Source organism: Pipistrellus kuhlii, unplaced genomic scaffold (genome assembly GCF_014108245.1).
Source record: "Pipistrellus kuhlii isolate mPipKuh1 unplaced genomic scaffold, mPipKuh1.p scaffold_m20_p_3, whole genome shotgun sequence".
NCBI lineage: Eukaryota > Metazoa > Chordata > Mammalia > Chiroptera > Vespertilionidae > Pipistrellus > Pipistrellus kuhlii.
Window position 1 is genome coordinate 17,818,079 of NW_023425529.1, and position 15,574 is coordinate 17,833,652.

A 15,574-nucleotide genomic window follows, 5' to 3' on the forward strand; every position below is an offset into this window, starting at 1 on the left:
GCAGAAGGAGGAATAACAAAAATACCTCAGATTCTGCCTCCACTTAAAATGTCTCAAGATCTTGGCTTTTCCGGTTAGTATCATTATTTTTCTATTTTCACTTTTTATTTAGAGAAACCAAACAGAAACTAATAATTCCAAAAACTATCTAAAAATCAATCATATGTCTTGACTTTAACGTTTTCTGTCCCTCAAATGAAAAAAAAAATATATATATATATATACATCACTATGGCACAACAAAATTTCAAAGACTAATATCTCAATGCATGGCAAAAATGTAATTAATTACAAATGTGACCAATAAAACTGTGCTTACAGAAATTCTTTGTTTTTTGTTTTTGCTTTTGTTTTTGTTTTGGTACTCATATCAAAAGCATTTTGTACATGAACTTGGAATACCACAGACTTTAATAGCACAAGTACTATGATCAGACCACTTGGTTTCAGATACTAACTTTTCTATTTACTACATAAGTAAACTGGTAAATAACTTGACTTCTCTGTGACTCAATTTACAAACAAGTTAATAGTAACACCTATATTATAGATTTGTGACAATCACAATAATTCATGTCAAAGCCCTTTGAAACACTACTTGGAAAATAATGAATAGCAAATAAGTATGATTAAAAACATCAAGTATAAAACAAGTAACATAGTCGAAACTGGTTTGGCTCAGTGGATAGAACGTTGGCCTGCGGACTAAAAAGTCCAAGGTTTGATTCCGGTCAAGGGCACGTACCTTGGTTGTGGGCACATCCCCGGTAGGGAGTGTATAGGAGGCAGCTGATCAATGTTTCTCTCTCATCGATGTTTCTAACTCTCTGTCCCTCTCTCTTCCTCTCTGTAAAAAATCAATAAAATATATTTTTAAAACACACACACACACACAAAAGGTAACATTAATCTTCTATTAGGAGAGCCCAAAGGTTTTAGAGAATGCAAAGTGCTGATGAAATTTAAAAGAATCTAGAGATTAATGGCAACACTTTGAATTATGTTCCTGACATTAGTCTTAATGTACATTTGGTATGTTTATTGTTTCTACTTTTTTTTTTCTCCTGAAGGTAGAAATATTGTCATTGATTAAGTCACATTATTTTTCACATCAGAATCTCAGGTAACATGAAAATCATATCAATATAAAATACTTGGAGAATTTTCTGGATATTCTTCATTTACCTCTTGAGTTCTTCTTATCCCAGCTCTGTGCCTTGGGAGGCAGAACTCAAATGAAAAGCATCATCAGGGTAGATTTGGCCTGTGGCTTCCTTATCAAAACTTCATAAACAGCATCTTTATGAAATAGAATACCCTTGAGAGCCATTTGTTTCCTTCTGTAGCAGAGATCGATGATTGATCCAGTGAAACACTGAAACCAAAGAGAACATTGCAATTTCACAGACTGTTGGAGTTTGCAGATGGTAAATTACTGAGACGTGACCTTTAGCCGTAGGACAAATGACCAATGATAATTAAAGTATCAAGTTTCTCAATACCAGTGCAATAGGCACAGGATGTAGCAGAAATAGCCATCTATCTACTAAATAATTCATGTGTTCCTTATAGAGTGAAGTTGTCATAGAAAGTTTGCCAGCCATGCAAAAGTTCCACTTATCAGTCTCAGCCTTAGATCCAAACACAGGTGTCACAATAGTGCATGTGGAGGTGATAAGTTATTTCTAGGGGATGGCTTTTAAGATGTGGATTTGCCATCTTCTCTTCTCCATTCCAATGGCTAGAAGTAGAAGACTTAATGTTTCACAAGACAGAAGGCATCTGGGTCCCATTGCAATGAAAACTACCCAGTAACCAAAATTACTGGAGCTAGAATGTTATGTGAGCAAGAAATAAACTTTCATTGTGTTGAACTGGTATTTTGAGATTCACTTCTCACAGCAACTGCATTAGCCTAGCACAGTGTGCAAATTTATTTTAGGGATGCAATCTCTTCCCAGCTTTCTTACTTAAGGATGCACAGTGATGGACGACGACTCCTTAATCCTGGATTGCCCAAAGTGAGCTACCTTTGTATCTTTGCTGCCTAGGTCATTCCCATGCTTTGTGTCCTATAACAAATGTAAGTATTATACATTTTTTTTGCACTTCTTTTCATTTTAACAGCAACTCAGTGATATCCCCTTCAACATCTGCTACATCTCACAAAACAGGCCAATCGCAGGTTCTGTCATTGGCCATTTGAGTTCAGTTCCTTTCTCATTTCCTTCTTTAGCAAGTGGTGCTATGCCTTAAACTTCATAAACTTCTACTTTCTGGATGAAGATGTATTATTCTATTCCTTAAACCCCAACATATTTTCCAACTGGTGTGTAAAAATAGCCAATTTCAGTTCTTTTCACCAATCTGCTCCTGACTACAAAAGGAGTTGTCTTGGCTTCTGGTGCGGACTGCCTCACCTCTCAAAGCCCCTCAGACATGCAGGATGAAGAACTCTATACCTCTCTTCAGTGGGACACTCCAACACCACACCCTTCCCAGAAACATCAGTCTTCCACCAAATGTTCAGGTAACCTGCTCTTATTATTTGGTCCAAGACTTTGCAGTGTGTGTTTTGTTTCCCATTACATATTGAGCCCAGGTGATTTTTCTAAATGAGGTAACCCATTTTAGAATATAATAATGTGCAGGCTATGCTAACATTAGAAAATGAAATAGCCTGGCCAGAGTGGCTCAGTGGTTGGGCATTGACCTATGATCCAGGAGCTCATGGTTAGATTCCTGGTCAGGGCACTTGCCTGGGTTCCCACTCTATCCCCAGTGCAGGGCATGCAGGAGCCAGCTGATCAATGATTCTCTCCCATCATTGATGTTTCCATCTCTCCTCCCTCTCCCTTCCTTTCTGAGATCAATAAAAATATTTTAATGAAATAAAGAATAAGAGTAGTAAGTAAAGATGAAATGGAAAGAGCAATGGACTTGACAAATGTGTAGTTCTATCTCTCTCTCTCTCCCCAAAAGAATTCCTGGATTTAGAAAAGAAGTGGGGGGAAATCATGTTTTTATTATTTCAGTTTCTGCATAAATACTTCTTTGCAAGTTGTCTGACAAATATTAAGAAATAAAGGGAAAATGGACATTGAAAAACTCGTCAAATCTCAACAGCCTTAAGCTGTCTGCTATAGTAATCAGTTCTGTCTTTATTAAGTTTAATATTTAATATCAGTTTCCTATTATTGAAGTAACAAATTACCACAGACCCAGGGGCTTTTTACAACACAAATTTGTTCACTTTGCAGGGGTCTTCAAACTACGGCCCACGAGCCACATGCGGCCCGCAGAGGAGTCTGATCCAGCCCGCCAGGTTTTTTGGGCAGTGAGCGCAGCCGAGGTGTTACAGTAGGAATTAGTAGTTCATATAGTCCGGCCCTCCAGCTCTCTGAAGGACCGTGATCTGGCCCCCACTTTAAAAAGTTTGAGGACCCCTGACAGGACTAGAGACCAGAAGTCTGAACTGGGCTTACTTACATTATGATTCATTAACAGAAGCAAAATTACAGTTATGGAGTAGCAACAAAAATAATTTTATGGTTGGGGGTCACCACAACATGAGGAACTGTATTAAAGGGTCACAGCATTAAAAAGGTTGAGATCCACTGCTCTAGAGGCTCCAGGTGACCATCCATTCCCTTGTTCTTTTCCAGTTTGAGAGCTGCGTTCCCATGGCTCAGGGCTTCTTCCTCATTCTTCAGAGCCAGCAACATGTCTGCTTCCAACATCGCACTGCACTCTGTCCCATTGAAATCCTACCCCTCACTTACAAGAGCCCAGATGGAAGAGCAGAATAAGCTCTCTATCTTAAATTTGTTCACTTAATTACATCTTCGGTCTCTTTTGCCACGTTAGGTAACATTTACAGGTTCCAGGGATTTGAACACAAGGGATCTTAGGCTGGTATATTATTCAGCTTAACCCACTATACAAAGATAAAATTTTATCTATTTTTCTCTGATTAGTGTTGAGAATACAACCAGTTACAAAATATTTCTTGTTTTCTTCCTTAATAGTTGCAAAATTACCTCAGGGAAAAAAGTTCCTCATTCAAAATTATATGTTTAAAAAGAAATGTCTTTGGTCCTGATGGGTTTTGGCTCATGGATAGAGTTCTGCTGACTGAAGGGTCCTGAGTTCAATTCCCACGAAGGGCACCTGCCCAGGTTGTTGGCCCGATCTGTAGGGGACAGATGATCAATGATTCTTTCTCATTATTGATGTTTCTATCTCTCTCTCCCTCTCTGAAATCAATAAAAATACATTTTAAAAAATGTTTTTGAACCAATCATGTTCAAGTGACGCTAAAAAGGGGTGAGGAGATGCACCATACCAGTATTATTACCTTTGCTTTCAAAAATAAAAGGTTGCTGCCTGATTTGTGACAATCTCAAAAATATTTTGGAAAAGAATACATATATCTAGTTAGTCTGGTTGTGGCATCATGTATACATATAAAGGTAGAAGAAGCATGTTCTTAAAAATGCCAGTTTCATTTAACATTTTTATAATCAAATGTATTCCCAATTATAACTTGCATTTCAAAGAGCTGGAGCTCTCTTCTCACTGTTACAGTTACATGGTGTCAACAATTCTGTGGTTGAAATGCCGAAGGTTAATTCCTTCTTTCACTCAGTCTAGTCTCATCCTGGCCCATCGGCCCTCTCACCTACTTTGTCTAACTCAATTTTATTGTCCCTACTCCCTGTTTAGGATCATGGTGTCTTATGATGGTGATAGCCTGTGTTTTCTGCGTGGGCTCATTAACTGCCTCCGTTTTCCTGGGTATTAAGTGTAAGTACAAAAGGAATATCTTTTCAAAAATCTGTATGTATTATATATGACATGTCATTTGACATGCAATTGCATCTGTATGTTATAATGAATAGAACTTTGTAGTTTACAAATGGACAAATAAATCAATTACAAACATCTAAATGTCAAACATAATAATTTTGTAAAGTAATTTATGGAACATTGATTTAATATAACACTCTAAGCCCTTGGATGCTGTTATAACTTTTAATGTTCAATGGCATGGTGTTTAACTCAAATCTAAAGCTATGAGTCTCTTTGGAGAAAATAATGTAAATAATTACTTATGTGAATCATGTTAGCATGTGAAAAATTTCAGGAAATGCTCTATATTTCCTAATATGCATTTGTTCTAAACTTGTGCAGATTATTTTAATAAGAGTTTTCGCTTTGCCACATGTGTCAAACACAAGGCCCGCGGGCCAAATCCGTCCCTCCAGGCCTTGCAATGTGGCCCGCACCGCCCTGTCATCACTGCACTCCGCTGCGTTTCCATCACAATTACAGTTTATGACTGTTCAGTAAACCATTTGGCCCGTGATTTAGGCTGGATTTTAGATTTTGGCCCCTTCTCTGATTGAGTTCGACACCCCTACCTGAGTTTAGACAAAGAGCAATTTAATGTTTAACATAAGCCCGAGAACTTTATTTGGGCCATATTTAATCACATTTATTTATTCCAAATTTGAAATGTTTCCATCTCTAGCAAGTGCATTTTTTATGTAATATAATAATTACAGAGCTGCAAGTTCCACAAAAATGACTAAGAAAATTTATTATCACTCATGCCTCCAAGAAATATGCTGAGACAGAGATGAAGGTTATTGTCTAGATGATTTTTCTCTCTTGCATGCTTTGGCAAATCATTTCTCTCCCTAGGAGGCATTAGCTGGTGACTGAGAATTATGAGTTCTGAAATGAGGAAGAGAAGGGCTCAGATTTGCTTCTACAAAAGTACAGGAAACTTGACCTGAATCAGTTCAGCTATGAGTTCATTTTCCTGGTGGTTCTGAAAGGAATGCTTTAATAATTACTAGGAGCTCAAAAGTAATTGTTACTCTGTCTATCTCCCCAAATAAAATTTCATAGCCTAGGATAAATATTAGAACTTCAAGAAAGCTTTTATCTCATCTCATCCTCTCTCTGTGCTTTATATTGTATATATATATGCTTAAATATATATATTTAAATAAACATATTTAAATCAAATGCCAATCTTTATTTAAAAGAAGATATACTGGAAGCAGATTTGCAGAGTTGAAAGAGAACTAACAGTTAATTAACATATTAATCTAGTTTCTTCTGTAAAAATATGGCCAAGTTTTATTCTAACTATAAGAATCCATATTTTTAAAAAATAGGCTGTATTTAACTGACATTGCAAATATCAACAGCTGTGGTTTGAGTATCAATTCTATATAATAAATGTCAATGATGTGCTGTAAACTACTTAGGGTGAGAAAATGAAAAAAAATACAAAGAACACTTTCAATTAAAAAAAAGATTAAATGAAGATGCAACATTTTGAAGTGAACAGGATATAGAATTTGTTTTTATATAAAAACTAGAGGCTCGGTGCATGAATTCATGCACAGGTGAGGTCCCTCAAGTATCTAGCTCGCACCGCCAGCCTAACAGCCCCTCCTGGCACCCAGCCATGGCTTGGCGCCACCCCCTCACCTCCTCCACCATCCCACCTTCAGGGCAATCAATGGGGGCTGAGCCCCCCACCCAGCTCCCTCAGTGCCTTGGAGCCAAGCAGCTGCACCGCCCCCTGCCATTGCTGTTGGTTGCCATCTGCAGGGAGACTAGCAAGCGATTGGGCCTCTGACTCACTCCTGCCTTAGCCCAATACTGCTCACTCACCATCCCACCACAGTCTCACTCTCATCAGGGCCCATCGGAGCCAGCAGTGCCTCCACTGCTGTTCACTGCCAGCACTGCAATGCTAACACCTGCCATGTTCTGAGCCACCCCTCATAGCGAACATCTGGTCAAACTCCTGAGAGGACAATTTGCATATTAGATCTTTATTATATAAGATAATGTATCAAAAATTAATAAAAATAATTTATCCTCTGCAATCAGCAATTCTTATATCACTGAAAAGCAAGTAGTATATACTATAATACATATGTTAATGAAAGCATACTGTACATTTCCTCAAAAACTTGCTCTCCAATGAATACTTAACTTTTTCTTCTCGCATAGTTCATAAAATCTGTTTAGATAACAAAGACAGTCATGTTCCTAACAAACTCATATTGGTTGGTTTTGACACATAAATCTCACTTTTGAAAAATTTTCCTGTAGATAAACCTGCATGTGTAGCAATAGGGAGTGCAATATATTAAACAAAACTCAAATGCCTATTATTAAGGGACTATTTAAATTAATGAAATTTAATTAATTCACTATGGGATACCATAAAGCAAGGCGGAGAAGGAGGAGGAATTAAAGGAGTGGTAATTTTAAAGATAAGTGGAAGTAATTTCTTGCTTCCATGTTACCATTTTATGTTTTCTGGTTTTCTCTTACCACATTACTTATATTAATTGACTTACTATTTTAAAAACTCCATAGTGCAAACCATTTTTTAAGAAATAAGATTTTTTTCATTTGTTTTTACTATTCTTCATTTTCCTGATTCATCAGTTAGGTAAAACATATAACATAACAAATACATTTTTTTACCCTCACCACTAAGCAGCACTGGCCAGGCCTACAACAAGTATTTTTATTTCCTCCTAAAAATATGTTGTTCCATATTTCCCCAGGTAATTATTTTGTTTAAATCTTTTATTCCTTACTGGTTCCAAACTAATTATAACCCCAGCACTAATAAAGGTGCAGTACCTTCCTTCCCACTTTGGGGGGAAACTAAAGAAAAGTCTCATTTCCTTTTCTAAGTTTTATTACCGTTTTATGTGGTACAAGCTCTTCAAGTAGTAATAAAGCAAAGCAACAATAACCTCCCAAATATAGTGAACCTAAGATAGTCATCAAAATTAAACACTGTAGATTAATACTTCAAAGTCCTGAAAGGAAGTTTATTATTTTTCATTGTTTCAATGTGCCAGGTTATTAATAGAGTAAAGTAAATAACACCACTATCCTACTCCCTACTCGTGAGATGCAGCCTTTTGTGCAGAAGGAAAATAAATAAGCCACTGACAGCTGGGTTACTTGTACTATCGGGAGATGGATGGGGCATAAGCATCTGCTTTCTCTAGTCCAGGGCTCTTGGTTTTAGCATTTCCTTCGCAGTAGCAATGTTGAAGACTAAGAAAGGTCAGCATACGCAGATATGCAATTAAATAGTTTATTGTGAATGTTGACCAGTAAATGGGAGACAAACAACATAAAAATGCAAATTGCTTCTTTTTTTTAATACACAAACTTCCTTTTCATGACAATATTCACTATTAGGAACTCAGCAAAATTAAAGCTCAGCCTCCTTTTTTGAGGCAGAGCTAACTAGTGTACATGCAATAATAAACCCAAAAGTAGAAGAAAGTAGTATAATTATAAGATCTATTGGATAAGTATTTTCCCTAATTAATTAAAAACATGAAGCCGCCGATTCAAGAAATTCTATAAAAGTCAAAACAGGATTAAGAAAATCAATATTCATGCTTGGATAAATATTTAATTATATAGGGAAATATAGGTACTTTATAACATGATATTTGAAAAAGAACTGGCTTAATAAGCTAGCCAGAGTTATAAGAAGAGAATAAGCAAAAATTAATATAAAACTAATCTGAAAATAAGAGAAGGGCTGTCCCTATGAGATATTAAAATAAAGTAAAAATTGAAAGTAACTGAAATCATGTGGTGCTGATATATGAAAAGATAAGTAGATAACTTGAATATCCTCAAAACAATAGAAATACCCCATAATCAGATACTTGGATGGAAATTTGCAGTAAGTGAAGGATGGCAAATACAGAGTATGGAGAGGAAAGAGTCAATAAATGATATAACTATGAGCCATCTGGGGGTTGCTACAGAAGACGTGTAGGACAGTGATCCCCAAAGTCAAAGCATTTCAGATCGATCTGACAGTTTATTACAAGAAGAAGGTACAATTTAACAACAGTATTAACATAAGGACACCTGTTACAATAAGAGGTCTGGGGAGGCCAGATGCAGACATGCACCCTCTTCTTTCCTTGCAAGGTCTTTTCGGGACACAATTTCTCTCTTGACTCAGGAGCCACTGATGTGTACTTAGAACACCTTGGTACCAGGGAGCCCCAAATCTTGCTGGAAATTTTGATATTTTGCTGACCACCCAGGCACATTCCTTCACGGTAACCAGGCTCATCAGCAGGGACTTTTCAGGGTCTCTTTGTAACCAGGGTTGAATCATCAATCATTTGTCATTAAGAAACAAGGCTGCCCTAACCAGTTTGGCTCAGTGGATAGAGCATCAGCCTGTGGACTGAAGGGTCCCAGGTTCCATTCTGGTCAGGGGCATGTACCTTCGTTGCAGGCAGATCCCCAGTGGGGGGGTGTGCAGGAGGCAGCTGATTGATGCTTCTCATGGATGTTTCTAACTCTCTATCCCTCTCCCTTCTTCTCTGTAAAAAAATCAATAAAATATATTTAAAAAGAAAGAAAGAAACAAGAGCGACCAGCTAGTATAATCTCTCCAAAGAAAATTCTCAGACCAATGGCTACAAAGCTACATTTTAATTAGTGTTCAATGCCTTGTACAGGGATCAGCTCCATGCAGGAACTTTATTATAGAAGCAAAGCTTAGACTCATTCTACGCCTTCTCAATTAGCCCTCCTGCACAATGAGGAACTCATAGAAACAAAAAGGAAAAAACTAGAAACCCAAAGAAAAAATTCACAAAGGATATAATTATACGCTTCATTAAAAAAAGAAATACATGCCGGAACCGGTTTGGCTCAGTGGATAGAGCGTCGGCCTGCTGACTGAAAGGTCCCAGGTTCGATTCCGGTCAAGGCCATGTATGTACCTTGGTTGCGGGCACATCCCCAGCAGGGGGTGTGCAAGAGGCAGCTGATCGATGACTCTCTCTCATCGATGTTTCTAACTCTCTATCCCTCTCTTTTCCTCTCTGTGAAAAATCAATAAAATATATTTTTTTTAAAAGAAAAAGAAATACAACTGACTTTCATTTACATGTATGCAAAAAAAAAGTTTCAACATCAAAATAAAAGGAGAAGTGTAAATTCAAATGATATTAAGATGCCATTTGCACATGGAGGGTAATTTGGGAGTATCTAATATAGTTTAAATAAATGCACATAAACTGACTTAGCAACTTATTTTAAAAATATACTCGCACATGTGTGAAATTACATATGACTAAGGTTCTTTGTTACAGTAGTCATTTCTGTAATGCCAAAAGATAATAGTCTAAAAGTCAATAGAAAATTTCTAAAATCATGATACATCAATGGACTCTTGTATAGTTATAACGAAATAATGAAAAAGTTCTTTATGTACTGACATAAAATTTTGTCTAAAATATATTTTAAGTACTAAAAGGTGCAAAACCATGTAAACAGGTTGTTACCATTTGTGTAAAGATAAGGAAAGGCAGTTTATGTTCATTTGCTCATAATAGTCAAAAAACCTCTGGAAGAATAAAAAGGAAATTGGTAAGCCTGACTGCTTTAGAGGAATAGAATTGGGAGAATACAAAGACACGAGTAGCAAAGGAGCTTTTTGCTGCATATCCTTTTTAGTCTGTATTCTTGAACAATATAAATTGTTTTGTTTTCAATAATTATTAATTTTATTAACAAAAAATTCTCCACATTTTCTTTAGATATATATTTTTAAATTTTATTTTTCAATTACAGCTTAAATTCAATATTATTTTTTATTATTTTTAGGTGTTCAGCATAGAATTGTAGATAATTCTTAAACAATGTAAATTTTTAAACAAAAACAAAATAATGCCAACTAATGTCACAAGTATCATCAGTAATTGGTAGTTGTGTTAACATCTGTGTTGAAGGTTGTTATACGTTGTCAGGAATTTGGTAGACATGATTGCTATTGTTTGAAGTGTTCCAGGTGTCAGCTATTGCAAAGAAGCAGCAAGAAAAACTCATGCAACAAGAGAGAGCGCTGTTGAACTTCACACAGTGGAAGACAAGCCATGAGTTCCAGATAAGATATTGCCAAACCTTGATGCAAAACTCTTTCAGATCAGGTAACTGATATAAAAATAAGTTTTCACTTTGCAGATATGAATGTATGCACCAACCCTGCAGTGCAAATCAGTGATATTTATTTTATTTTCTGCAAAATTGTAGTCAGCATTTTATAATAGAAGAGACATCATTTGATCCACTCACTAGTTCAATCTTATTTCTGTACTAGAGGCTCTGTGCACAAAATCCCTGCACTGGGGAGGGGTCCCTCAGCCCAGCCTGTCCCCTCTCACATACTGGGAGCCCTCAGGGGATGTCCAACTGATGGCTTAGGCCCACTCCCAGTGGGAGGCGACCAGGCTGATCAGGGGAAGGCACCAGCCCCATCACCCCACTACTGCAGCCACTGCCAGTCACCACAGCCGCCAAGGTATTTTCATCAACACGGACTCCAGTCCCTTCACCATGAAAAAATGACAACATTCTTTAGGCACTTTCAAGATGTGTCTTTCATAGGATAGGACATTCCTTTCTTTCTTTTTTTATCCTCACCTGAGGATATGTTTCCATTGCTTTTCCTCCTTCCCTCCCATCGTTGGCTCAGCCCCAGTCTTGCCCCTCCAATTGCCAGCTTGGCTTCTGTCCCTCCAATGGGGGCAGTTAAAATTTTCATGTTTAACTCTCATAATTTAAGCATTAACTTGAGGCTTATTACTCAACTTGCCTAATGGTCCAATACATTTCCAACTAGACTAGGCCAGTAGGATTAACAGATAGGAAATTATAAGCAAAAAAATTAAAAAATTAAAAAAAAAGGAGTATAAATGAGATAAACTTAAGGAAAGGAGATATTTATAAAAATAGAATAATCATATCAATTCTTATAGAAGAGGAACAATTTGAAAAAAGATATTTCCAAGTTAATTTTATCTTAAACTAATTTAGAGACCTGTTGTACTTGAAAGTTATTGTATAAATATTACTATAGCGAGCCTCAGAGAAGCTGAAATTGGTAAGTACTACAACATATGGCCCATTCAATTAGAGTGGTCAGCTTCACTGGGGGTGGGTGATTCAAGGTGTTCTTTTGAGAGATGTTTTTTCTAATATTTTTGTAATCACTTTAATAAAGTAAAATGTTTTATTCAAAGCTCCTTGTCCAGACAACTGGATTCAGAATGGAAATAGTTGCTACCGTGTCTTCGAAACTTGGAATATTTGGAAAAATAGTAAAGAGGATTGTTTGAAGGAGGGCTCTCATCTTCTACAAATAGAGAGCAAAGAAGAAATGGTAAACACTGTTTTATGGCTTCATATCATTCTGAAAATCCCATGTTACCCATTAAAAGAAAGGACTAAATTGTAAATAAGATAGAATCCCTTAATATTTTATGACAGTAATATATTTGTTGTAGTAAAGGTTTAAAAGGGATAAAGTGGGAATTAATATGATTTGTGTTCCTTTTAACTGGAGAAGCAAAACAAAAAACAGAACTGTTATCCTGAAGTCACTTAGCAGATGAGAGTTCTATGTCCTTGGTTAATCAAAGATGAGAACGAGTGAAAGAAATACCATCCTGTGACATGCTAATCAACTTTAAAATATAAATACATTATCATTGTATATATGTTTTAAGTTTATTATTTTTAATGCTGTAGGGAAGAATAATAAACTATATATTTTTTTCAACTATCAAAGAAAATCAGAGATATAAAAATTGAGATACTGTCATGAAATGGAAAGATGTATGAAAATGATCATTTGCTAAATAAATTGTTTTATTAACATTAAACCCAGTTTACTAACATTTTAAATAAACAATGAAGTTTTCCTGAAATCATTCCATCTATATATATATATATATATGCATGAAATAGAATTCATGGTTACACATTTCTGACTTTATTAAGTATATGCAGTTATATTCAGTAATTTTTACAAGAAAAATGAGGGAACATGTGTTAACTATATGCAGTAAAGTAAAGCAAGGCAACTTGAACTAATTTACTACAATTATGGGTTTTCATTGTTTTCTGTGCAAATTTGGTGACAACATTAGTAATATTTCCTTTAACAAAAAATATACCTATAGTTAAGTTGTTTCTTGAATCTTCCAAACTATTTTTCATTTTGAAGTATACTGTGAAAGAATGATCTACAAGGTATTACATATTGATGCCAAGGATACTTTACTTCTGATAATGAGGATTAGGTATAACTCTTACCTTGTTTGACAAATAGCTCTGCCAAACTCTAAATCTGTTAAAACAATTTTAATACCAGGTGCCTATTTTTTCCCATGGTCTTCAACACTACATTGATCATAAGGCAATAGAAAATAAACTCTATGAAATGTATGTCTTCTTTTAAATACACTCCCTCCTTTCTCCAGCTTTAAAGTTCCATTCATTTCTGTCTAGGAAAGTTGGCACACTTTATATTTCATGGTATTTTGTTTTGTTTTCCCCACACCCTCAGTTCATCACCAGGTCTTGTTTCTTATAGGACTTCATCGCTGGCAGCCTGAGAAAGATCAAAAGTGGCCAGGATTACTGGGTGGGGCTTTCTCAGGATGGACCCAGCCAACCTTGGCTTTGGCAAGATGGCTCCACTCCATCCCCTGACCTGTAAGTATCTAAGGGGAAAATCGCAACGTTTCAAGAAAAAAATACACAAGGAAATTCAAATGTTCATTTTATTTTATACCTGAGATGTCCTCCAGAACACATACCCAGCGTTATCATTTCATAGACTTTTGATTGAAATCAAGCCTGAGTAGTTTAAGCGTAGCTTCATGGCTTCTAAACCTTCTTCTTTCCTTCTTCTCAGCCTTCTTCTCAGCTTTACTGCCTCACTCTAGAACAGTGGTTCTCAACCTTTCTAATGCTGCAACCCTTTAATACATTTCCTCATGTTGTGGTGACCCCCAACCATAAAATTATTTTCGTTGCTATTTTATAACTGTAATTTTGCTACTGTTAATGAATCATAGTGTAAATATCTGTGTTTTCCAATGGTCTTAGGCTCTACAGCAGCGGTTCTCCTAAGACCATTGGAAACCACAGGTATTTACATTATGATTGATTAACAATAGCAAAATTACAGTTATGAAGTAGCAACGAAAATAATTTTATGGTTAGGGGTCACCACAATATGAGGAACTGTATTAAAGGGTCGCAGCATTAGAAAGGTTGAGAACCACTGCTCTAGAACATTTATATCAACATCTAAGAATCTGAATAATATTATGTACTTATCTAATGTATTTTCCTTTGTAAATTTAATAACTAGAGAGTGCTAAGGGAAAGAGACTATAGTAATTATTAAGGATTTTCCATATTTAGCTTTTTCAAATAGACCATAGAGAAACTGGTGAACAGAATAGAGTCCCTTAGTATTTTGAGAATTAAGAGTTAGAGTAGATATTCTACTCTAGAGCCTATCTCTATGCTTACATATACAATTTGTTCGAATTATGCTAACATACTATTTTTAAAAATATATTTTATTGATTTTTTACAGAGAGGAAGAGAGAGGGATAAAGCGTCAGAAATATCGATGAGAGAGAATCATCGATCAGCTGCCTCCTGCACACCCCCACTGGGGAGTGCCCACAACTAAGGTACATGCCCTTGACCGGAATCGAACCTGGGACCTTTCAGACCGCAGGCAGACGCTCTATCCACTGAGCCAAACCGGTTTCGGCGCTAACATACTTTTATTGAGAGAAAACAGCTCTGTTCTTGAATAAGGGGGGCAAAACTACTATAGGAGGGTGCCATATATTAAAACAAAATAGAACAAAACAAAAAGTTACACACCTCTCATAAATTACCCACAAGAATACCTCTGTAAGCCCCATACCTAACCTCAGGTATACTGATTCTTCTCTTTAGGTTACCAATAAAGAGAGCCCAATCAACTCACCAGCTCTGTGGATACTTCAGAGACAAGGTTCTTTTCCCCACTAACTGTACCGCTTGGAAATATTTTATCTGTGAGAAGTACACGTTAAGATTCCCTGCCTGAAAGAAGCTGATTTCGAAGAAATGCCAACGAGCAAATGCAGAAGTGAACTTCTATGTGGGCTAAACTAGCTACGTGGGACTCAAAACTTATTTTTGCATTTACCATGGGTAATATTCCTGCATGCTTCACAGACATCCTTTTGACAGTGTTCAAATTGCCAAGAATAAAATTGATTTAAGACTACAGAAGATAAAACCCTGAAAGGTTGAAAACAAACTGAAGAAAATCACTTCCATTTGTCGTTTTGTTTTTGTTTTTAATCTAGATTGACCATAAACTCTATACAGAAATATATGTCACTAAGGAGATGATGCAGTTCTAGCTGACTAATTTTTTAAATAAATAAATGCTGACTTTAAAACTCACTGTCTGCCAGATCTTTTTAAAAAATATATTTGATTGATTTATTTTTATTTTTATTTTTATTTTTTTACAGAGAGGGAGAGGGATAAAGAGTTAGAAACATTGATGACAGAGAAACATCAATCAGCTGCCTCCTTTACACTCCCCACTGGGGATTTGCCCTCAACCAGGGAACATGCCCATGACTGGAATAAAACCTGGGAACCTGGGACC

General features: G+C 36.3%; 1 protein-coding gene across 1 annotated transcript; it reads left to right on the forward strand.

The window, feature by feature from the left end:
- The first annotated feature begins 2,395 nt into the window (after positions 1-2,395).
- Positions 2,396-15,363, forward strand: CLEC9A (C-type lectin domain containing 9A). The gene is made up of 6 exons (XM_036458034.2): positions 2,396-2,530; positions 4,726-4,806; positions 10,881-11,027; positions 12,120-12,259; positions 13,475-13,596; positions 14,866-15,363. The coding sequence occupies exons 1-6, from the start codon at positions 2,440-2,442 to the stop codon at positions 14,996-14,998; spliced, it is 714 nt and encodes a 237-aa protein (XP_036313927.1). The 5' UTR covers positions 2,396-2,439; the 3' UTR covers positions 14,999-15,363.
- Positions 15,364-15,574: the final 211 nt, after the last annotated feature.